The sequence below is a fragment of the Poecilia formosa genome, unplaced genomic scaffold (genome assembly GCF_000485575.1).
Source record: "Poecilia formosa unplaced genomic scaffold, Poecilia_formosa-5.1.2 Scaffold29, whole genome shotgun sequence".
Taxonomy (NCBI): domain Eukaryota; kingdom Metazoa; phylum Chordata; class Actinopteri; order Cyprinodontiformes; family Poeciliidae; genus Poecilia; species Poecilia formosa.
In genome coordinates, this window is record NW_006799968.1 from 3164652 (window position 1) to 3189801 (window position 25150).

General features: G+C 38.6%; 1 protein-coding gene across 1 annotated transcript in view; it reads right to left on the minus strand.

Moving 5' to 3' along the window:
- The window catches only part of akap13 (A-kinase anchoring protein 13), a 150219-nt gene that overhangs the window by 113444 nt on the left and 11625 nt on the right, over nucleotides 1–25150 (minus strand). Inside the window, exons 2-3 of the mRNA XM_016670010.1 lie at nucleotides 3451–3457; nucleotides 3180–3225 (exon numbers count right to left, since the gene is read on the minus strand). Of these exons, the coding sequence (XP_016525496.1) occupies nucleotides 3180–3212 (33 nt within the window). The 5' untranslated portion in view covers nucleotides 3213–3225; nucleotides 3451–3457. The remainder of the gene's footprint in view (nucleotides 1–3179; nucleotides 3226–3450; nucleotides 3458–25150) is intronic.

The following is a 25150-nucleotide window of genomic DNA, read 5'->3' on the forward strand; positions in this document are numbered from 1 at the left end:
CAGAAACACATCCACTACTTCAGTAGTAAAACCCTGCATTCAGTCACGCCGGATGATGTTGTTAGAACAACAGACAACGTGTCAGTGCGAATGCTTAATAAGACGAAGCTTTGCACAAAATGTTCAGGGATATTTTTTTTTAGTATGTAGAGCTTTGTCGTTACTATATTAGAGCTCTTCTGAACAATTATTTTAGTAATCGAGTAAACTATCAATTATCCTGATGATTGAATAAAAATAATTGAGAAAATAAAGTATTAGTATTAATTTGCCTTGAGAAATTGTAATAATGGAGGTCCTGGAATCGCTACAGCCCTACATGTTTATCTTCACCTCATGGTTTGTAGGTACAGCAGAGCATTCAGGTTGTTCCAAGCTTTAGCTCACAGGAAAATGGCTCCCACTGACTCACGCTACAGAGTCAGGTGACCAGGCTAATCAAGCTAAAAGCATCATCCCTCCATCACTGTGCTTAACAGTTGGTATGGTGATGTTGGTGGTGGTATGCTACATCTGAACATGGTGATGTAAAACACAGTCAAGCAGGTCTAGTTTGACCTCACTGGTCAGAACAACCTGCTCCAGAAATCCTGTTGCAGGAAAATATCACTGAACAGAGCAGAACTTTAATCCTAGCATCCTATCCAAACAACCAAACCTGTTCGGTTGTCTTTTAATACTCTTGAAAACTGCTTTGAAATTTGAAATGCTAGAGCAAAAGTTCAGGACCCATTATAAGTATATTATGATGGCAGTGTTCATGTCTTTAATCACGTATTGACTCATCTGTTAATGCAGCAAATTTGCATTCACTATAACATTCAGTGAATATGCATCACCTTGTGATAATATATCCCTTGAACTTTTATAGATATAGTGACTTTTCATGTAGAAAAATCGGTATTGGGCCAAACCGTACTCAGTGCACACCCAATTTGAATATGTCCAAAAAAAATTATTTTCCATCTACTTACCAATTATGTGTCAGCTTATTCCATTAAAGTCAAATAATACCGACTGAAATCTGTGGCTATAATGAACCAAAAGGTGTGAATATTTTTGAATGACACTGTAAAAATATAACCATTTTCCTTCAACTTAGGTGATTAGACACATTTAGTTTCTGTTTTAACCCAGTGACAGACTGAAGCAGTTCCTAAAACCTGAGGCCTAATGAGGCCTCACCACCTGCCTGGTCTCAGTGAAGAGTCAGATTGTAAATCACAGATAACATTATCTAGCTGGTGAATGAGTTAGCAAGTCAACTCTTTAAATGCACACACACACACACACACACACACACATACACTCTTCCATATCCTATATCTGCTTCGTGTGTGTACCTCCTCTCCCTGCCTAGTGATTAGGAGAGCAGTGGAACCACAAAAGCTCCGACTCAGAAATATCCCTACTGCTCTCTCACACACACGCACACACTTCATTAATTTTGTATCAACATATTCAGGAGCCACAAGAGCAACTGCATATATTTTGGAGTAATTTGTAAGGGGATCAAACTGAAACACTTAATGTATGATGAGTAAAGGCAGCAAATGTGTAACCAAAGAGTAATTAGCAGAATGAAGCCGGCTATAAGTGGTTATTAGAGCATCCGCAGGGTTCGGGACACGTTCTGTTTGAACAAGTGAGGTAGTTCGTGCGAGTGAGCAAATTGTGTTGGAGAATTTTTAATTCTTCCCATTCAGAGCCGGCACCGACAGAAAAACCAGCCAATTATCAGCTTGATCGACCCCAACGAGTAACACTCAAAAATTCAATATTTGCTTCGATAGTGAGCATACCAAATGGAAGCAGGACAACCAGGGTTTGTTGACAGCATCGCTCTTTGGTGTGGATGTCGTTACTGAGCAAATGTCTTCCATATTTCTCATGTTGTTGCCTTGATCCATAGTCATGTTGTCCTTTTAAATAACTAATTATTAAATTTGCTTCATGAAAACATGCTGAATTCGGGGGAAAAACACTAATGTGTTCTGCTAAAAGTTTTTAGCCCTTTGATTTAGTTTTTTGGCTGTATAAAAACTTGTGTGTTTTTCATAAAACTACAATGAAAACATATTTTTCACATTGTGGAAGTCGTGTGGATAAACAACCAGATATTACTACTGGGGGAAAAGCAAAAGAAGACGACAGGAAGTGGTTGGAGTGTATGGAAGCCCATTTCCACCACTCTGATAAAAAAAGTACATATCTAATTAAAATGAGATAGTAATTTCATTATAATAAGATAACTTATCTTGATATAAATTAAAAAGTTATGTCATTACAATGATGTTATGTGTTGTTTTTTTATCAGAATGGAGGAAAACGGGCTTCCATAGGCATTTTTTAATGACTTATTGCACAAACAGCGGCGCAACTACATATTATTAAGGTGGATGCAAAAACATTAATTGGCGCCCCCCCCCCCTAAGGAATGTACGTAAGGGTGAAGGAGCGTAGAAAACATACGGTCGCTCTATCTGTATGAGCAACCGTATGTTTCATGGAAACACAGCAGTTTCTGCATCTTCAACAAAACAAAAAAAATATGCATAAAAATAAAAATTAAAACTGTAACCTGCAGGTAGGGCTGAGCAACAAATCAATTGTATCGATTATTCAAACTTTCTCATTTTGAAGATTTCATTTTTTGGAAAATCTGGATTTTTCTTCCCCCACAAACACACTCCCAGACAAAAAAAAAAAAAATCTAATTCGATATATTTAATTTTTAAGCTATGTCGCTCAGCACTACCTCCAGGTTCACATGACCTGAGAGATGCAAACCTGATTTATTAAAGTCAACCAAACAACTATAATTCTGTTCATATCTTATCCACATCTGGAGTCTGGACACGAAACTAATAAACAAAACCTGATCTGCATTCCCGCCAACCTTCCAGTTATACCAGTTTGTTGGTGCACAAAGCTACTCAAAGAAAAATAGAGGTCATTATGCCGAACACACAACCGGTGCTAGTTAAAGTTTACGTTGCGCTGACCTGACAGGCGTCCCCATTCACACAGAGCGGCAGCCACACGGGCCAGAAAAGTGAAAGCACTTAAATATGTAAACAACACGGTGTTTGTTTGTGTGAGAGGAGGAAGCACAACTGGGCGCACTGGAGAAACTGCCTCAAGTGCACACAAGAGCCATTGTGATTAGTGATACTTACATACAAAGGAGCTTGCTGTGGATTGAGTTTCATGTCCCTGGACACTGAAAAGAGAAGAACAAATTACGGGTTAGCGGTTGTGGGATGCTCGTTATTGTCTCTGCATTCTGCTTCAAAAACAATGGAGATTCTTCAGAAGGGCACAAAAATAGGTTGTAGACACGACATGATCATTTTAGCACCTTGGAAATCTTGTTGACGTAAACATTCGGACAAAGAAAGCCTTCTCTCTGATTAATCTATGCTAAGTTTTAGCTCCACGTCAATGGAACTGCAAACGGCAAGAAAGGCTTCACAGCGAAGCTCTTAGAAAATGTATCCCATAAATTCAATGCCTTGATTTGTTTCACTCACTGAGACATCAGTCACCTTTACAGTTTCCTTCCTGCTATTCAGACAAGCTTTTGAAAGTGGCCTCATGAATGCTGAAGAACGCACAGCTTTCACATCAGACAAACTGATTTTAAAGGAAGAAGTTTAATGTAAACATACTTATCTCACCATTACTCATTCTCATCCTACAAGTTCAGCTTTGAGAGAACAAGAAAATCACTTTGCAATCAGTGAATGAACCATAGTTAATTCCCAGCATGTCCCCATGACAACGCTTCGTCGTCGATGATGAGTCACTGCAACTCGAGTTCAATGTTTTTTTTTTTGGGGGGGTGGGGAGGGGGTTGCCATCAGCGAGTCATCAAGAGAGGAAACACAGATGTAGGAAGTTATTTGAAGGGGTTTTTCTTTTCAGACCGAAAGGGAGAAGATTTTCAGCAGATAACAGGGAAGCTGCATGCAGTGCAGCAGAGACGCTCCTACTTTATCCCACACTCACTAGAATACACACACAAACACACACAGACACACACACACACACACAGAGAGAGTGCTGTTTATAGTTCGAAAAGTTGGTCGTAAACTGTAGCTGCTTGAAACTAATGGCACGAAAAAAATTTATTTATCTTTGTGAGTTACAGCTCCATCTACAATCTATCAGCCACAAAATTCAATTTCCTGACACTTTCTAGTTGTTTATTGTGCTCAGAGTATGCTATGTTAAGTCCTCAGTAGGTACAACAATTGGTTACCATGGAGACTGAATGCGGGTTGGAAAAGAGACATTGCTGACAAAAAAGTCTTTGCCAAGTGACAGGTGGCGCTTTCCTGTCAAGTGTTGTTTGATTTTCTAGCATCTGAAGGAAAACTTATCCAGACAAGTGAAACCAGTTTTGTCTTTGTGTAATTTCTATAAACAGGAAATGGAAAATGAGTTGAGTTGATCATTTTATAACACACAATAAGTGTCTAAATCAAGGCTTGTAGTTCAAAATCTACAAAAATGTTATATCTTTGGAACTGCTGTTGCTAGATTAGTTTAGGGCTTCTAATCAACAGAAAAATCTTAATAAATTGATTTTAGATAAAGACACCTTTGTCCATGCAAGTAAAAAGAAAAACAAATAAAATAAATAAATAATTACAAAAAGGGATTTTTTTTATCCTACAGTGAAATTCAAAAACCCAGCATCCAAGAATCTACAAAGTAGTTTAAGAACTGTCGTCCTAACCAGAGATGATCAACTTTGTATCATTTGCATCAAATATTGTCAGCTGCAGAGAACGCCGCGTTTTTAATGTGATGTGACGCCACCCATAATTCAGCAGACGGCTCTGCTAATCCCAGTTTTATCAGATCGCACACCCACACTGCAGTAACTTCTCGTCTCACGACGTCAAGGTATCAGACGAAGCCAACGTATTTCGGACGAATTAAAATTCATCTGAAATGCCGTGACAACAACTAATGTCTGACGTCGAATGAGCAAAATCCGCAGGAGCAAAAACAGATGTGAGATTAATGCAAGAGAACAATTATCTGTCAGGGAGTGACAGAGGTAAAGGCAGATCAAATTGATAAAACCCAGGTGGCTATGATATGCTGCAGTGATACAGCACATTTTGTTACAAGTTTAGTGGAAGAACCTTCAATCAAACTTTATAATTACAGCCAAATGTGGAGCAGAATGCGTCACAGGTTTAAAAACAGAGATTGAGACCAGAAACACACACACAACTACTTAACTAATGGAAGAAAACACATGCTATGTAAAGCTGAAAAAATGTATCAGAACAATACAATTACTATAGTAAACTATGCATGGCAACTAATGATTATTTTACTAATCATTTATTATATCAATTATTACTATTTAAGCCTTTTTATACAATATTAGAAAAACAACAAAATATGGAAATGAAGGATTCAAAGTCTCCAGGAACTTTAGTATCAAACCAGCTACGAAATCTGGACTCAGGTCCCAATTTAAGAAGCGTGATAAATAAAGTAAGAAAATGAACATTTTATTGCTTAAAATATAATAACAGCATTCCTTTAGTGAACACCTGATCATGTGTAGCAAAAGGCGCATCTTCTGCTGTTCTTTTTTTTTGTTTGTGTTTTTTTAATCAACCAGTTAATAAATGGCTAGCAAACGATGATTAACAGGACAATTTTTTAAACGGCTTAATTCCTGCTCTGTGTACGTTGTTCTTTCAACAAATGTAAACTCCAGTTAGCGATTAATCAATTGCTAAATTAGTTGATGAATATTTGAATAACGGATTCACTACAATTAATCCGGTTAATCGTTTCAGCCTTTTAGTAAATATCTAGAAATTAAGGTATTTGGAAGAAAATTTATAACTACTGTTATAGCAATAATAATAAATAGGAAGTATAAAACTTGCTTTAAGTAGGTAAGCACATTGTCAACATCGGTATCGGGCAATTTTATAACATATCAGTATGGGTCCAATAAGTGAAACTTGGGCCGATGTTCATTTCCATCTTGTTGCCGTTTGCGTTTCAGGAGGGCGTTGGCCATGTGGCATTTATTTGGCCTTGTGACAGCGATGCAGCGCGTGATTATGGGGGTGTTTCACTGAAGCAATATCAGCAGTGTAGTGACATTGCAGAAAAAATAAAGTATTGGTAAACACACGGGAAATGAATAAACAGGAATATTAATAGATCTTACTTTAAATAAACAGTAATATTGAGAACGTGCAGAAAGAACAGTGGCATGAACAGTCCTGGAAATCCCCCACTCTCATCACAGGGGTCAATAGAGCAAAACTCGCTCGCCCACACTCTCTCACACCCTTCCAACGAAGCTGCCAGTTCCCTACCTGTGTTGGTTTGTTTGTTTGGACAAACCTGCCTCTTCCAATCGCCAACTGGTTTATCAGCAAGCAAACAGAATCGGGATAGCAAAGCAACAAAAACACTAGTTTGCCTCTTCTAGAAGGGCTTATGTCGTCCCGGGATCACTTGGCAGGATTACACGGAACATGTTTGATTCCTGTACTCCCGAGTCTAGAAAAGCGAGGCCCTAAAGCCGGCTTCTGGACACAAGGTCAGAGGTAGTGGGTGTGTAATTGCCTTAAAAAACAAAAGGTGTAACAGCTATATACTTGGAAGACAAATGGGTTGGAAACCTTTCTGCTGAACCCTCCCGAACAGAGCTTGGCTCGAGCTCGCGTTCGCCGAAGAGTCAAGGATCTGTTCAGCTCTGAGCCCCCGTGTTCTCCTCTGTTATTTGCGGAGACAATTTTCTTTTGTTTGCCGTTCCCTGGCACTAAAACAAGTCCTTGCTTCTGGCCCCGGTGGTTAGCGGTGCATTAATCACATCAACCACACAGCGGGGGAGGCGGCGACAAAAGGCCAGGACCTAATGAGTTCAGCAGAGAGAGAGCGAACGAGAGAGAGCTCCAGAGTCAACAGAGCACAACACAATTCACTTTCTGCAGCCCAGTCCAAACATTTTTCCAATTTTCTGCTAAATGTACAGGCCTGAGCTCGAATTAGGCGGATCAGGTAAGGGGATAATCAGCAGCTCTAATAATACTCTGGAGGCTAATCCTCTTGCCTTAAGTGCACTGGGCCAGGGACCAGCTCCCTCACGACACACACTGCACTCACTTATAAGACTCAAATCGTGTCCGCCGGCTCTTGGTGCTTTTTTACATTTCTATCCCCTTGTCATCTGTTGGCTCTCAAGTCCTTGTTATTTTACTTTGACGGCGTCTTCGAGGCCACGGTGTGGATCTAGCTTGTGGCACAATAGGGCAAATATTTACAAGATGCATTGCCACTTTCACAACATTCACCGGCGAGGATGGAGCCGATAGCATTTGTTCACCTGAGGATGGCTGCCGTGTCCTTTATCACCCCCCCGTCCTGTTTTACATTCGCCACACATTCGCACCAGCAGCGGCGGCAGCAGCTCAGGCTGTCGGTGTGACGGCCACTTTTTCACAGTTGTTAAGGGAGGAGAAAGATTCCTGTGACACCTGGGATTTCAGACAGGCGGGGGGAAAATCTGCAGGAGCATCAAAAACTGTGAATCCGTCTGAGTTATTACAATATTTCCTTTTCTACTGAATGGTTTTGATGATTATCATGATTTGGTTTCGAATTATGAGTTCCTGCAAGTAAAACTAAAAAAAGCTTCACTTTCTATTGTAGAAAAGTGCTAATTGGTTTGAATACAAGCAGAAACAATGAAAATTAAGTTTACACTACAGTTTTTTTTTTGTTTTTTTTGTTTTTTTTATTTTAAAATTGCCCACTTCCTGTTAAGTCAAATCATTGCCTTTTTACTACCCAGACCCAAAGTGACCCACTAATTGCCATTTTTGGAGTTCCAGTCAGCACGCTAGACGCTGTATTTTAGGGTAGTTCTGCAAAAGTGGATTTTTTTTGTTGGAAAAGCGTGAGCTAGATAAGATTGGTGGATTAGATCAGTTTGACATGCAAATATCGGCAGACTGCCAATCTCCCAAACTGAAGAAAACCTGGGATTATTTATTAGTGCATTCCTACCTCACTGTCTCACTGATTCTTTTTTTTAATCATCATTATATTTTAACTAATTATCATAATTGTTTTATTTAACAGCACTTGTAACTGCTCATCTTAATTTATAGACCAAAAATGGTGGGAGATCTTAGGTTTTGTGCATGTAATTAATTAGAAAAATGTAAATGATTTTTCAGTATTTTACCAGGAACCGTTGATAAGACAAGAGAAAAACGGATCGATTCTGATCTCCGGCCGACAGATCGTCTAGTTCCAATAAGCTGCAAGGTCCTGCGTATTTTTACAGAGTAAGTGGAACATTTTCTCTGATCAATCTATACGGAAGTGTATTAATGAGATATGTTAGCTGCCACATTTTAGTTGACAGTACTGTAGCGAGTCCAAAGGTACAAAATGAACAATTACAGTTCAACACACTTAATCAACAAACATGAGTTTATTACCATTTAAACACAAGCAACCTTCACTGGGTGACCATTTACAATCAAAGAAAATTGACTCAGCTCTGCTACATTGTGTGTAGATGTAATTGCCCCTCCACTGGTTTGTCCGGATGTATTACACCATTCCACAGCTAAGCCAGAGTTCCCCAACTTCCTCTTGGGTGTGACTGCTGAGTTAAACTTCCCAGTCAGTATGAAGTACCAAAAATGTCCAGCCATCTGAAACAGTCCAAGCTGGAACATTTGCATTTTTTTGTTTCATTTCCAAAGACTCCCTTGTAATTGCAACTGAAAACTGAAATGTCCCAAAGGACTGAGCCAGAGGTTCCCAAACTTTTCCAAGCGTTGGTCCCCCAAACAGCTTTAGCCTCTGAGGGACCCAGTTTGAAACTTTTAGAATGTTTTTTTTTTCTCACTTTTATGCTCTATTCTGTAATGATTACATTAGGTTAGCATAAATGTCTCCTCCTACCTTCTAATTTTGATTGGGCAAGAGTTCTTAGGAGATTTTTTTGCAGCAGCGTCCTCCACAGTGGGGCTGCTGGACGGTTCCTTCTGCCTTTTTCTTTACAGAAACCTTTCCGTTTTCCGCTTGCAGCTTGATGAATTTGGCAATCAGCCAATCAGAAGGATGAGCGTGGCATATAGTGTTTCAGTTAGTTAATCTTAGTTATATTTTTTGATTTTAAAACTTAAGATTTGCTAATAGAATTACAATTAAAAATTTCAGAAAAATTCATTTCATTCATGTATTCTTTTTCTCATAAGACCTCCAGATTTCTGAGGGCGAAACACTGGAGTGAACAACAGAAGTTTGAGCACAAAAACATCCATCTGAGAAATTTCTGTAAACCGATGATTAAAGAAGGGTACGTTGAGCATTCAAAGACTGTCAACCAACACCCTGAAAGCCTTGTTCAAAATGTACAACAACACCACAAATAAATGGATGCAATAGATAGATACATCCTAGCAATCTCCAACAGTATCTCTCTACACCACCCATGGAAACATTTCTGATACTTCACTGCTGCGGGACATGACGTGGTTGTTTTGCTTTCACCTGAGCTTTCGTGGATGGACACTCAAAGTTATGCATGCAAATGTGCAAACACACCACCGATGAAACACTTCTTAGCAAGTCATTTACAGTTCACACAGAGCGCCTAATGTCAGAGCGGCATTCATTTCCAGTCGGTCAAGTTCTCATTGGTAGATGTAGCAACTGGATGAAAACTGAAACCTCCATTCCTCTGAAGGAGAGGTGTCCATCAAAAAATGTCGGGTGTACTTTTAATATATCCGTTTAAATGACAGTGCAGGTAAAACAAGTCTGTTAACATCCCTGTGTGCTAATAATGTGTATGTTTTGACCAGACATTTGACTAAATCTATTAAATTTGCGCTACAGGAAATGCCTCGCATCACTGCTTCCATATAGGGACTCAAAACAAAAAAGATGGGGGGGAAAAAAGGCTCTTGATCACAACTGGATGATTTTCAACTTAGTCAGCCTTGGAAGATGACTAGTCTTGTTGGACACTCAAAAGTTAATTTTTTCCCTTTCAGCTCAGTGAACACACCATACAAAGCACTACTGGGTCAAACTGACAATAAAACTCGAGTCATTTTCAGTGAGGTGTTTCTTTTTTTTTTCAACTGAAGTCAGATAAAACAGAAGTAAGACGTTCAAATAAATCCTGCATTGTCTACAAAGCACTGATACATATCTGTGGAATCACTCAGGCTGAGAGAGAATGAGAGAGATAGAAAAACTTTAAAGAGATAACAGGAAGATTGAACAAAGTGCAAAGAAGTTGCTCTTTTTATCCTTTTGAGCTTTCAACAGTCATCATGAGGTATGACAGATTTTGGCAATCTCAGAGTTGAACTAAAAGTCTACATTCCCTAGGCAAAAACAGATGACTACTGTTTTTGTAATGTAAACTGCGTCATCACAAGACGAAACAAAATATCTGCATTGTAGTTGTGTTGCTTTCACCAATACTCATTCATACGTATCAGGGTTACTAACCCTAACCCTCAATCCGTACCCTCTACCCATACTCCTGGTTTTACTTCTGGTTCTTAATCTTCAGAGCTGAAATTAAGTCCAGAATAAATCCCACCCAATTACAGCAATGAGCTAAAACAGGCAACAGAATGGGGCAGCCTAATTCGGTGATCTGACGTCCACAACAGCTTCTTTCAGTGGAAAGACGAGTCACAGATTATGATTAAACAAAATGTAGAAATGCTTGTTGAGTATCTGCTCGTCTAGTGCCACGGACACATTTTCTTCCTCCATGCAGAACGGTTCATCCGGCCCACCAGTTCCTCTTGAGCAACAATCGTTCACGAAGAAAACACAGGGGACTTTTAAAATAGCAATGCACGTGTTCGCCATCTCCAAATCCAATTCCTGTTGTAGGAAACTGCAGAACGTTTGGCCCGAATGTGGAAAGGGTGAGTAAGTTCAAGACAATTGGCTGCTACAAGATATGCTGCATGCTGTGGCTAATACCTGGACTTTGAAGTCAATTTACAGTCTGCTTGTAAGATAATATCTTCTGAAACTGAAAAGGAAACCTCTGAAACCAGTCCTTCAACTGGCATTTTCTGTTGTAACCACAAGAAAAAAAGATTACAACAATTTTATTTCCCAGACTCAGCCACTTTTGAATTTTTTTTGAATGTGTGTGAAATGCATAACAATTGGTTAAAAAAAAAGTATGCCACAGCATTCTATTAAACTTGCCTCTTTATCTTAGTAATGCTGGTTCCTCAGAAAGGCAGGAAAAAAGACATTAGGGGAGAAAAAAACCCCACACTTTTTTAAATTCAAAGTCATTCTTTGGTAATAGAAGAACCTTGAGAAATAATATCCCCTAAACTCCCCCTACGGCTACCCAACACCTGCTTAGAGAGATTACACAAGCCATTAACTCCATCTAAAACACTGGGTGCCGCCAGCTTTCAGCCAAGCTTCTTACAAGTCTCCGTTATGGCACAAACTGCCACTATGACACAGTTTTCTTCCTCTGATGCAAACAAAAAAAGAAAAGAAAGAAAAAAGCTGCAAAGACACAGCCACAATCAAGTGCTTGGATGTGACAAATGGGTCAATAAATCAAAAGGGGAAAAAAGGGATTTTGGTTGAAATGAGGTAATATAGACCCGCCATGTCTTTCACAGTTCACTGGGCTATCAAAATAAACCATTACAGCCATGTGACTTCAGCATGAATGGGACAATGAATAGGATTAGCTTCACAAGTCATTAATCGGACTGTCTCCTGACCCTCCTTAATAATCAGCTGAGGATTCTCTAATGCAGCCACATGGACAAAACGCCCTGCGGCTGCGCATCAGCTAATATTTGGCATTAGTCTTGTCATGTGAATATGTAGTTTGTGAAGAGCCATCTTTTTCTTTTAATGGGAATATGCTACAAAAGCATATGGTAAGAAGACAGAGAATAGGGCTCATATAGGTAATCACTCTCTTTAAACTCAACACTGTCAGCTATAGTACTGGGCAATTAGAAGGTTCGTCTTAGCTGGTTAATTAAATGGGTCTAATTATTTTGGCCGACAGACTTGCTAACTCTCATAGGCTGCTTGTTTCAAAACAGCCTTACATAGAAAAATGAACTCCATGTTCAATGTGTTTGCTATATTTTCAAGAGATTTAAGCCTTGAAGTAAATAATTTGATTTATTTCAAGTTATTTAAAATATATCAAATAATGCCATTCTTTCCTGTCCTTCTGAAATAAATCAGTTAATCACATTTTATAATTTAAGCCTGTCACAATAAATTTTGCCGAACAACAGTTATTGTGATTGGCGATAATGGTGTTTTCAGGATATTTTCAAGTAATGTGATGGTAATGGCATAATATCGCAAAAACACAAACTTAAACTTCTCATGAACATTTAACACTGGAACTGGAAGACATTTTAAATATCCAAAACAAACAAACAGAAAAACAGAAACAACAAATAAAAGTAATTGTGAAGTCTCATATTTCTTTTTAAATCCTGTAAAGCACTTTGCATTGCCTTGTTGCTGAAAATGTGCTATATAAATAAAATTACCTTTAACCTATAAAAAAAATTGTTCTTCAAAACAAAAATTGGAAGTGTAGACCAATGCACCAGAATGAAGACTTTTGTCATCCATTTTTTTGGCAGAAAGAGAGACCGTAAAGACAAAAACGATAAATCACGCAAAGGGAAATTATTGAGCTTGTCTTAATTTATTATGGGATTAATTTATTGTTTATTGCAACAGGTATAATAATCAACAAAAAAAATATTCAGAGCTACAAAAAGTAAGTGGTCACACATCAATATGATTTATTTTTGATACATGGGTTCAGAGAAACCATGGTATTTTTTGACTAACTTTCAAAGGTTCACTAGTGCTATTGCTAGAAGAAAACCAACAACTGCCACTGCTGTGGCACTTCTGCTTCCTTCAGTCTACAACTTGGAGCTGACTCACAGCTGTCAGTATGAGGTTTGTGTCTGTCGGCTAAGAAAAAAAAGACCCATATCTTGATTGTCATTAGCAAAGAGGATAAACTGCCAGTGGCACAATATTTTCAAAGTTGTACAAACTGGACAACTTTGGACAGTTCCTCAAATCTGGAAACAGAAAGCCACTAGGAAAAAATACAAAGAGGAAACAATTATTCTAAGAAAACATTGTTTCTTTGTTACTCAAAGAAAGAGGCTTACCAAGCAAGAAAACAGCTCAGTTTGCTATTTTGCTTAGTTTCATCCTGACATACTTGCATTTTGAAACTATTTCATGGCCCCTTATCTGTAGTTTTTTTATCTTGGCAAGTATCTTGATCTTTTTATCTTGACAGATAATAAATAATAATAATAATAATAATAATAAAGCTCAAATTTGGAAAAATTTTGATTTTAATTGAGTGTCTGAATCTTCTATAACTTCTTTAGGGATGCATGCTAACTTTTGTTTTTTGAGGGGTTTTTTTAACAAATACAGATAGCCAATAGTTTTCTCATTCCAAAGGTCGATAATCAATTTTAGCCAATAACTGATAACATACTGGGAAATAAGAAAGGCCAGCAAGCAAAAATGCAAGGCTGTGACATCAGTAATTTATACAAATTCAAAAACAGTTGAGTTTTTAATACAAGTTTTACAATTTTGAAATGAAAAACTTCTCACCAAGTATTTGCCAATATTGGTTTTCCTAATTTTTATACAAATAAAAACACGCATTTTTTTAGTAAGAGGTCAGACAAACCAGCAAATTAATTTACCCTCACATCCTTGAAATGTAAACCTCCTAAAAACTATTTAGAAGAAATATTTAAGTGTAAAACAACATGGAAGTATTAATAGACAGTGAATGGCTGAAACTTCACTATACAGGAAATGATACCTCCAACAACAGCTCATGTTTTCATTCCTCTGACAGGTCTGTTAACATATTCAAAGGACACAGCTTTTATAAAAACAAAAAAAAAACAAACACCAGACGGACGAGGTCCTAGTAAAGTCCCATCTGTTGTTAGGGGACCAGTGAAGACTGGAGCATTCTGACTGCAAACTGTTTTTGGGAATAAAGGTATTATGGTTTGACATTTAAAAGCCAACTGTGCGAGCCCCACAGCAAACCTACACCACAGTCCTAAACTATCGTGTTGGATTTCTTTAAAAAGTTTCATCATCACTACCAAAGGCTATGTTCCCAACTACAGACTGAATTTTCTGTAAAAAGCAGCAACTATTATGTCAACCCAACAGGCGCTCACAGCTTGGAAATAAAAAAAAAATAACATCCCAACCATTTCTTGAAATGGTTTGATGATTGAAAGATCCCAAAAACTGCCACAAGCAAGTCACCTTCAGTCACTGAAGAAAACGAATTCCAAGAAAGCAGCACGCCTAAGTCATCACAGATCCTTCAGAAGAAAAATAGCTTGACGAGGACAACAAGCAATATGAAACTTCACTTAAGTGTTTAATAGCCACAGAGCTTCTTGCTGCGGTCTTTCTAGGTCAAATGCCTCCCACAGGCCATTAATTAACTTGAGGAATGTCAATGCAGATCCGTGTTATTGGGACAACAGTTACCTGTGGCTGCCAGTTCGTGAAGCTTGGTGAATGTAGTCGTGCTGCTATAACTAACGCACACGCAGAAGACGAGTAAAGGGGGACTGGGACCCAAAAATAGACCCGAGGTGTCATCCAACACCGGGACCACAAGGACCTCGCTTAGGTCTTCACAAAAGGGTAGATCAGACTTTGTCCTCCACCTGTGCAGGTGCTAGCCCTCCAATAAGTAGGTAAGGACACCCTGGCCTGGAGACCTTGTTCTGTCAAGATTTTTATTGTTTTTTTTTTTTTGAAGCCCAGGCTTTGTTTTTAAGTCCCCAGCTTTATATGATAGGGAAACTAGAGGGGGAAAAAAGAGAGTGAATGTTTAAAAGGTCTATTTATTCGGGTGGGATGCTAATACAATACTGAGGTATATTTGGTTATTCAAAAATTGTTTTCAGTCATTAAAAACTATTGCAAACTTGATGTTGGCCACGCAAAGATAAATTCAAATTCGCTGCATTTGGTTTTGCCTTCAATGAAAAGTACATTGAGACATGATACACTTCCTGCCTTATAGGCAGGAAGTGTATCATAAATGAGACAGCAGTATCATTTACTCAAAGGTGATGCTTCGAGTTAGCAACAATGATAGTAAGTTGAATTTGCAGGTATAAACTGCTCCTTCTGCCATGACGGGGCAACGATTTGGTTGTCAACTTGAACTTTTGCCGTCTTGGGCATTCTGTCCTTGACTTTTCAAGGGAAAAAGAGTCAAGTACACCACAGTTGATTTCATATCAACCATTCATCAATATTTACCTACAACGCCAACATTTATGAAAACTGTTGCCTTAGAAAATATTTCTATAGTCAACCAGAAGCAATAAAAACCAAAAGGTTTTCATCGTCGCAATCTAAAAGGACTGATTGGACACAATAGTTGGTTGGACATTTTTCAAGTGCCATGCATTCCCACTCTGCATGCCAATAACATATTTGGGTATGTGGATGTGTCCTACTGCCTCAATGCACACAGTATCATTACTTCTGATGGCTGAGATGCTACACATCACAAAAAAATCGTTGGGAAACTGCAATGGCAAAAGATTGGAAAATGTAGATTTTTCATAATTGACAACATTGCAAGATTCAGCAACTGTTTTATAATGATGCGTTTTCCTGATATTTCCCTATATTCAACATAACTTTCTGTAAGGAAATGTGATTATATAAATGTAGTAAATAATATCTACCAGCAGATTGGTATGCATGTTTGATCATCAGTCATAATCTGGGAACATTGTAAATGAACTTAATTTATATGCCGCTTTAAACTACACCAACATTCCCTCAAAGGCAGACTGGGAGGCAATTTGAGGTTAAGTGCCTTGCCCAAAAGCACATTAATATGCGACAGGAGAAAGCTGGAATCAAACCTACAACCTCCCAATTGCAACATAACAACACCATCTTTGAGTCACAGTTGCCAAGTGGTGCAACGAAAACAATTGTGGGGTCAAAATATCCTCAGAGAGCAAATACTGCTTCCCTCACCTTGTTTTTCCATCATCACAACTCCCAATGTACTTTAATATCTAACTCACTACTTTTTGTATCATGTGTAGAAACTAAAGGTCAAAAGTCAAACTCTATCCAACTGATCGGTTACATTATCAGAATGCATCACACTTCAAATATAGTACCCTACCAAATAATGCATGAAAGCCGTCCTTTGGGATTGTGATTTTGCACATGTTCATCCTGAGATAACAGTGGTGATGCCTTATACCAAACACTGTCAGTCTTCATTTCCTTTTGATCCATATACTTATAAAAATCTAAAACTATAAACATTTTTAACAGTTTTCTAGCACACCACAGAACCATTTGTGTCACTGCTGAAAAACCTGCTTTGGGCTTCAAACAAAATGAGCCGCAAGAGTACTACAGAGAAAACATTCCCTCCAACTATATTTTATCCTCAAAAGGATTTTATTTGCAGATATCTTTTGCAATATTTAGTGCTTCTCTGCAAGTGTCACATGGTTATTTAGCAAAGATTTACTTGTACAAATTGCTGTCGAAACAAGGTCCGGAGAGAAAGTAGCCATTTTTAAGGCTAAGTGGATCCATGCCGTTTGCCATCTGAGCCCAAACAAGAGTTTCATTCCAGACATGAATGCTGTCTGAGTCATCGCACAAGGCTTCTAAAACACTAGACGCTCGCATCAGTCAGGAAGAATGCACTGTAGGCCGGCTGCTCGTTGCCAGAATGAATACATTATCTTTGAAACTAAAGCCTTCAAAAGTGTCACAGTGAGGCCAGGGTACCTTGCCTGTATCTTGTAAAGAAAGCAGAGAAGGTTGAAATTAGCGCATGAGCTCAATGTCAAACAGTGCACACTGGGGCCAAGCACAGGGTAATCTCTAACTGCATAGTTGCACTTAATGGAGAGAATCTAAACAATTCAGTAAGTCATAAGTTAAAACAGGCCATCCTTTTTCCTCTTTGAGTGCCTGTGATTGTTGTTGAGGATAATTATTATTTCTAAAATCCATTTTACAATGAGCTGTAAATATGATTTGTGTAGGCAGCTGGTAACAGCAGTGATTGTTCAGTCAACTGAATAAAAAAAGTTGCTAAAAACTATTAGTAATACACTTCAGAAAACAAGTTACAATTCAAGTTTTAAGCTCATGTTATTAATGCACACACTGATTGCTGATCTACAAGTGAAAGCTCCATCCACACAGACCACACACTGCATGCAGGGCTCAGAAACAGGCTCATTAAAAAAATCATAACAATCATAGTAATCATAATAATTATGTGTAATAAAATTTGTGAAGGGTGTTTGTAGATATAATGCATACAACAACTACATATTTGCTGGGCGCTGTGTGAGAGCAGCTGTTAGCGCCGCTCAGAGGGGCAGTGAGAACCTCTGAAGTTGATTTTACTGTTGTAGACAAAAAACACTGTAGCAAAGCACCATTTCGCATGCTGTTTTCACTACTGAAGTAACACTAAGCTTCTTTGAAAAAATGAAAATTTAAAAAAGGGTTAAATACCAAGCAACAAAGATGCGTTTAGTCTATCTTCCAAAATGATTCACTCTGAACAGCAGGTGTTAAAGTCTGTTAATTTGTGATAATACATAACTTAATGTGAAGACGTCAAGTCTTTGATGATTTTTGGTTTTAATAAGCGCCTCCAAATGAATCTTCCTCAGTAAAACAAAGCTTGTTATGTGGGTCGGTTTCCTATAAAGTTCTGACCTTTTGCGTCAAACAAATATGTGAGAACTGAAAAATAAGTTTTATTCTAATTGTATTTTAATGGATGAGTCCTAGTTCTGTTTTGCACTCCTCGTTGTCACATTTTATTCATTGCACATTTTATTCATTGCACATTTTAATCGTCACTTAAAATCAATTGTCTTTGTGAGCCTCAATTTCCCATTAATTTTTAGAGTTTTCTCTTGAGCCTTAGATACGTCAAGGGCCAGATGAGGCCCAGTGGCTGAAACTGGAAATGACTTCAACACAGGTTAAGCAGAAGGTCCTGAAATAGAGTTTTTACCAAACTGCTGCACACTGTAAAATACTAACAAAGCATTAAAGTTGCTTTTTCACTCAAAGATGTATAAATAAAGATCAGACTCCAGTGTGGATTAGAAAAAATTGTTAGCATTATAAGGTTATTAATAAGGTTATTCAGGTAAGATACATTAAGATGTAGAATATGTACACTTTGATTAATTCCTATCTTTGTTGTATTATTAAAACTTACTTTCTTTTGACCAACTGTTTAGTTGTCTGGTTTTATGCATGATGATCCCCAACATTTGTTTCACCTCTCACACTCCGGCCTTCCTTTTGGTAGAGACGAACATGATGTTTGAGTGAGACTCAAAAAGCAGAGAAAAAAGGGAACCAGAGCTCCTTGCTTCGCTATCGGTTCTGCTCCTCCAGGGCACTGAGCTAAAGAACCGCGTCACTTCCTCGGCAACACTAACAGCGGTAACATGGCCGCGCCGTGTTGACCACCATTGAGATAGTCACGAATGTTTGATTTAATCAAACCTGCCTATTGTCTCTCTGGACAGATATCAGGCCGTGGCAGTGACACGACCCCGGCCCGGCACACAAAAGCGGCCTCTGTGCAGGGACTGCACACAAACGCTGGCTGACAACACAAGACCCGGGGATGAAAGGACTCTTCAGTGTTTGGTGACAGTTATTACCCTCTCTGCTGAAACCAAATACCTGTGGCCCTAGATAGCATTATCTTTCTGTGAGGCACACCAGGGGGCCAGCCTGTAATCGGGGCTTGGTCCTTGATCAACTCTCTGCCCCAGTTTTTATGCAATCACCTCCTCCTCTTCCTCCCCACCAACCTATAAAGGAGTAGCTTAGCAATCATAGAACACCACACTGAATCAGATGGTATGTAAAACTAAAAGAAAACCTTTAGAGGGTCTCACAGTTCAGTCTCTGATGGAACACCGGGTGCTCAACATGATGAAAACAACAATTTAAGGTCAATCACTGCTCATACTAACCCTCCCGTAGGAAGTTATACAACACAGAGACATGAAGAAGAAGATAATATGAGGATGAAGTGCACAAGGGAAACTGCAATACAGATTTATAGATTTATTAAAAGAAAGCAACTATGCAAGGTTAAAGGAATACACAGAGAGAAGAAGTGTGCAGCAGCCAAGAGAAGAGGCATGTTTGGCCAATCAGACACTCTGAGTTGCCTTGAAACAAGCATGTTTACCCCAGGATAAACTCTTGACCTCTTTCTGGTCAGTTCCACAACAATTCCTAACAGCCCCATGACAGATAGCCCTCTTTAATCCTGCAAGAAAACAACATGAGCTCGGTGTCATTTGAAACTAAAACCAAAGCGGTTTGTTTTGGTGCCTGGATTTTCCCACCTGGTTTCATATTGCAGCTCTTCTAAAGCACATTGTTTTGCGTACAACAAGACAGGATGAATTTTTAAAAAACGGGAAAAAAAGGAAATGGCCATCAAAAAGTATGTACCTTCTGATAAAACATGCTACTTTCCATAAGGAGAGGCCAAAAGTTTAAAATAAAACTGTGCGGTGTAATGACTCACACAGACGTTGCTAGGTGATGATGAAAACTGCACCTTAAGGACAAGCATCAAAACAAAAACAAGGCAACCTGCAACTTCCCTGAGAAGCGAGGCCGACATCACGGCCCACGACTTTCACGGTTTAAAGCGTGTTTGCCTCGGTTAACTAAAGCCGTCAGAGTGGGTGTCAATAAGAGACCTTACCAACAGCCTGGGTGACGAGGTTGGCTGTGAGCAGGCTCTCTCAGGTTCACGCGAAACTCATTTTAAGCCCATCAGAGGACAGGTGTGTTTATGCTGGGCAGGTATCCTCGGCAGACGTGCAAGCTCTCGCCACAATGATTCCACAGAGCTAAATATGGCTTTGTGCTAACGCAGACAGGAGGCTCATCAAAGCCCTGATGTCAGAGGGAAGGGGCGGGGCTTACGGGACACAGGTCAGGTCTTTGCATGGTGCAAAGGAGCAACTGCACTTTTAGTAAGAGGTGTTGCATTATGGGTCACGTAAATATTCCTTCACTCTGCCTTCTAATTTAAGAGGGCACTGAACTTTAATATGATACATGATGTACATCAGCTCTACACTGTCACTTTCAAGTTAGTTTTTTTTNAAATACAGATAGCCAATAGTTTTCTCATTCCAAAGGTCGATAATCAATTTTAGCCAATAACTGATAACATACTGAGAAATAAGAAAGGCCAGCAAGCAAAAATGCAAGGCTGTGACATCAGTAATTTATACAAATTCAAAAACAGTTGAGTTTTTAATACAAGTTTTACAATTTTGAAATGAAAAACTTCTCACCAAGTATTTGCCAATATTGGTTTTCCTAATTTTTATACAAATAAAAACACGCATTTTTTTAGTAAGAGGTCAGACAAACCAGCAAATTAATTTACCCTCACATCCTTGAAATGTAAACCTCCTAAAAACTATTTAGAAGAAATATTTAAGTGTAAAACAACATGGAAGTATTAATAGACAGTGAATGGCTGAAACTTCACTATACAGGAAATGATACCTCCAACAACAGCTCATGTTTTCATTCCTCTGACAGGTCTGTTAACATATTCAAAGGACACAGCTTTTATAAAAACAAAAAAAAAACAAACACCAGACGGACGAGGTCCTAGTAAAGTCCCATCTGTTGTTAGGGGACCAGTGAAGACTGGAGCATTCTGACTGCAAACTGTTTTTGGGAATAAAGGTATTATGGTTTGACATTTAAAAGCCAACTGTGCGAGCCCCACAGCAAACCTACACCACAGTCCTAAACTATCGTGTTGGATTTCTTTAAAAAGTTTCATCATCACTACCAAAGGCTATGTTCCCAACTACAGACTGAATTTTCTGTAAAAAGCAGCAACTATTATGTCAACCCAACAGGCGCTCACAGCTTGGAAATAAAAAAAAAATAACATCCCAACCATTTCTTGAAATGGTTTGATGATTGAAAGATCCCAAAAACTGCCACAAGCAAGTCACCTTCAGTCACTGAAGAAAACGAATTCCAAGAAAGCAGCACGCCTAAGTCGTCACAGATCCTTCAGAAGAAAAATAGCTTGACGAGGACAACAAGCAATATGAAACTTCACTTAAGTGTTTAATAGCCACAGAGCTTCTTGCTGCGGTCTTTCTAGGTCAAATGCCTCCCACAGGCCATTAATTAACTTGAGGAATGTCAATGCAGATCCGTGTTATTGGGACAACAGTTACCTGTGGCTGCCAGTTCGTGAAGCTTGGTGAATGTAGTCGTGTTGCTATAACTAACACACACGCAGAAGACGAGTAAAGGGGGACTGGGACCCAAAAATAGACCCGAGGTGTCATCCAACACCGGGACCACAAGGACCTCGCTTAGGTCTTCACAAAAGGGTAGATCAGACTTTGTCCTCCACCTGTGCAGGTGCTAGCCCTCCAATAAGTAGGTAAGGACACCCTGGCCTGGAGACCTTGTTCTGTCAAGATTTTTATTGTTTTTTTTTTTTTGAAGCCCAGGCTTTGTTTTTAAGTCCCCAGCTTTATATGATAGGGAAACTAGAGGGGGAAAAAAGAGAGTGAATGTTTAAATGGTCTATTTATTCGGGTGGGATGCTAATACAATACTGAGGTATATTTGGTTATTCAAAAATTGTTTTCAGTCATTAAAAACTATTGCAAACTTGATGTTGGCCACGCAAAGATAAATTCAAATTCGCTGCATTTGGTTTTGCCTTCAATGAAAAGTACATTGAGACATGATACACTTCCTGCCTTATAGGCAGGAAGTGTATCATAAATGAGACAGCAGTATCATTTACTCAAAGGTGATGCTTCGAGTTAGCAACAATGATAGTAAGTTGAATTTGCAGGTATAAACTGCTCCTTCTGCCATGACGGGGCAACGATTTGGTTGTCAACTTGAACTTTTGCCGTCTTGGGCATTCTGTCCTTGACTTTTCAAGGGAAAAAGAGTCAAGTACACCACAGTTGATTTCATATCAACCATTCATCAATATTTACCTACAACGCCAACATTTATGAAAACTGTTGCCTTAGAAAATATTTCTATAGTCAACCAGAAGCAATAAAAACCAAAAGGTTTTCATCGTCGCAATCTCAAAGGACTGATTGGACACAATAGTTGGTTGGACATTTTTCAAGTGCCATGCATTCCCACTCTGCATGCCAATAACATATTTGGGTATGTGGATGTGTCCTACTGCCTCAATGCACACAGTATCATTACTTCTGATGGCTGAGATGCTACACATCACAAAAAAATCGTTGGGAAACTGCAATGGCAAAAGATTGGAAAATGTAGATTTTTCATAATTGACAACATTGCAAGATTCAGCAACTGTTTTATAATGATGCGTTTTCCTGATATTTCCCTATATTCAACATAACTTTCTGTAAGGAAATGTGATTATATAAATGTAGTAAATAATATCTACCAGCAGATTGGTATGCATGTTTGATCATCAGTCATAATCTGGGAACATTGTAAATGAACTTAATTTATATGCCGCTTTAAACTACACCAACATTCCCTCAAAGGCAGACTGGGAGGCAATTTGAGGTTAAGTGCCTTGCCCAAAAGCACATTAATATGCGACAGGAGAAAGCTGGAATCAAACCTACAACCTCCCAATTGCAACATAACAACACCATCTTTGAGTCACAGTTGCCAAGTGGTGCAACGAAAACAATTGTGGGGTCAAAATATCCTCAGAGAGCAAATACTGCTTCCCTCACCTTGTTTTTCCATCATCACAACTCCCAATGTACTTTAATATCTAACTCACTACTTTTTGTATCATGTGTAGAAACTAAAGGTCAAAAGTCAAACTCTATCCAACTGATCGGTTACATTATCAGAATGCATCACACTTCAAATATAGTACCCTACCAAATAATGCATGAAAGCCGTCCTTTGGGATTGTGATTTTGCACATGTTCATCCTGAGATAACAGTGGTGATGCCTTATACCAAACACTGTCAGTCTTCATTTCCTTTTGATCCATATACTTATAAAAATCTAAAACTATAAACATTTTTAACAGTTTTCTAGCACACCACAGAACCATTTGTGTCACTGCTGAAAAACCTGCTTTGGGCTTCAAACAAAATGAGCCGCAAGAGTACTACAGAGAAAACATTCCCTCCAACTATATTTTATCCTCAAAAGGATTTTATTTGCAGATATCTTTTGCAATATTTAGTGCTTCTCTGCAAGTGTCACATGGTTATTTAGCAAAGATTTACTTGTACAAATTGCTGTCGAAACAAGGTCCGGAGAGAAAGTAGCCATTTTTAAGGCTAAGTGGATCCATGCCGTTTGCCATCTGAGCCCAAACAAGAGTTTCATTCCAGACATGAATGCTGTCTGAGTCATCGCACAAGGCTTCTAAAACACTAGACGCTCGCATCAGTCAGGAAGAATGCACTGTAGGCCGGCTGCTCGTTGCCAGAATGAATACATTATCTTTGAAACTAAAGCCTTCAAAAGTGTCACAGTGAGGCCAGGGTACCTTGCCTGTATCTTGTAAAGAAAGCAGAGAAGGTTGAAATTAGCGCATGAGCTCAATGTCAAACAGTGCACACTGGGGCCAAGCACAGGGTAATCTCTAACTGCATAGTTGCACTTAATGGAGAGAATCTAAACAATTCAGTAAGTCATAAGTTAAAACAGGCCATCCTTTTTCCTCTTTGAGTGCCTGTGATTGTTGTTGAGGATAATTATTATTTCTAAAATCCATTTTACAATGAGCTGTAAATATGATTTGTGTAGGCAGCTGGTAACAGCAGTGATTGTTCAGTCAACTGAATAAAAAAAGTTGCTAAAAACTATTAGTAATACACTTCAGAAAACAAGTTACAATTCAAGTTTTAAGCTCATGTTATTAATGCACACACTGATTGCTGATCTACAAGTGAAAGCTCCATCCACACAGACCACACACTGCATGCAGGGCTCAGAAACAGGCTCATTAAAAAAATCATAACAATCATAGTAATCATAATAATTATGTGTAATAAAATTTGTGAAGGGTGTTTGTAGATATAATGCATACAACAACTACATATTTGCTGGGCGCTGTGTGAGAGCAGCTGTTAGCGCCGCTCAGAGGGGCAGTGAGAACCTCTGAAGTTGATTTTACTGTTGTAGACAAAAAACACTGTAGCAAAGCACCATTTCGCATGCTGTTTTCACTACTGAAGTAACACTAAGCTTCTTTGAAAAAATGAAAATTTAAAAAAGGGTTAAATACCAAGCAACAAAGATGCGTTTAGTCTATCTTCCAAAATGATTCACTCTGAACAGCAGGTGTTAAAGTCTGTTAATTTGTGATAATACATAACTTAATGTGAAGACGTCAAGTCTTTGATGATTTTTGGTTTTAATAAGCGCCTCCAAATGAATCTTCCTCAGTAAAACAAAGCTTGTTATGTGGGTCGGTTTCCTATAAAGTTCTGACCTTTTGCGTCAAACAAATATGTGAGAACTGAAAAATAAGTTTTATTCTAATTGTATTTTAATGGATGAGTCCTAGTTCTGTTTTGCACTCCTCGTTGTCACATTTTATTCATTGCACATTTTATTCATTGCACATTTTAATCGTCACTTAAAATCAATTGTCTTTGTGAGCCTCAATTTCCCATTAATTTTTAGAGTTTTCTCTTGAGCCTTAGATACGTCAAGGGCCAGATGAGGCCCAGTGGCTGAAACTGGAAATGACTTCAACACAGGTTAAGCAGAAGGTCCTGAAATAGAGTTTTTACCAAACTGCTGCACACTGTAAAATACTAACAAAGCATTAAAGTTGCTTTTTCACTCAAAGATGTATAAATAAAGATCAGACTCCAGTGTGGATTAGAAAAAATTGTTAGCATTATAAGGTTATTAATAAGGTTATTCAGGTAAGATACATTAAGATGTAGAATATGTACACTTTGATTAATTCCTATC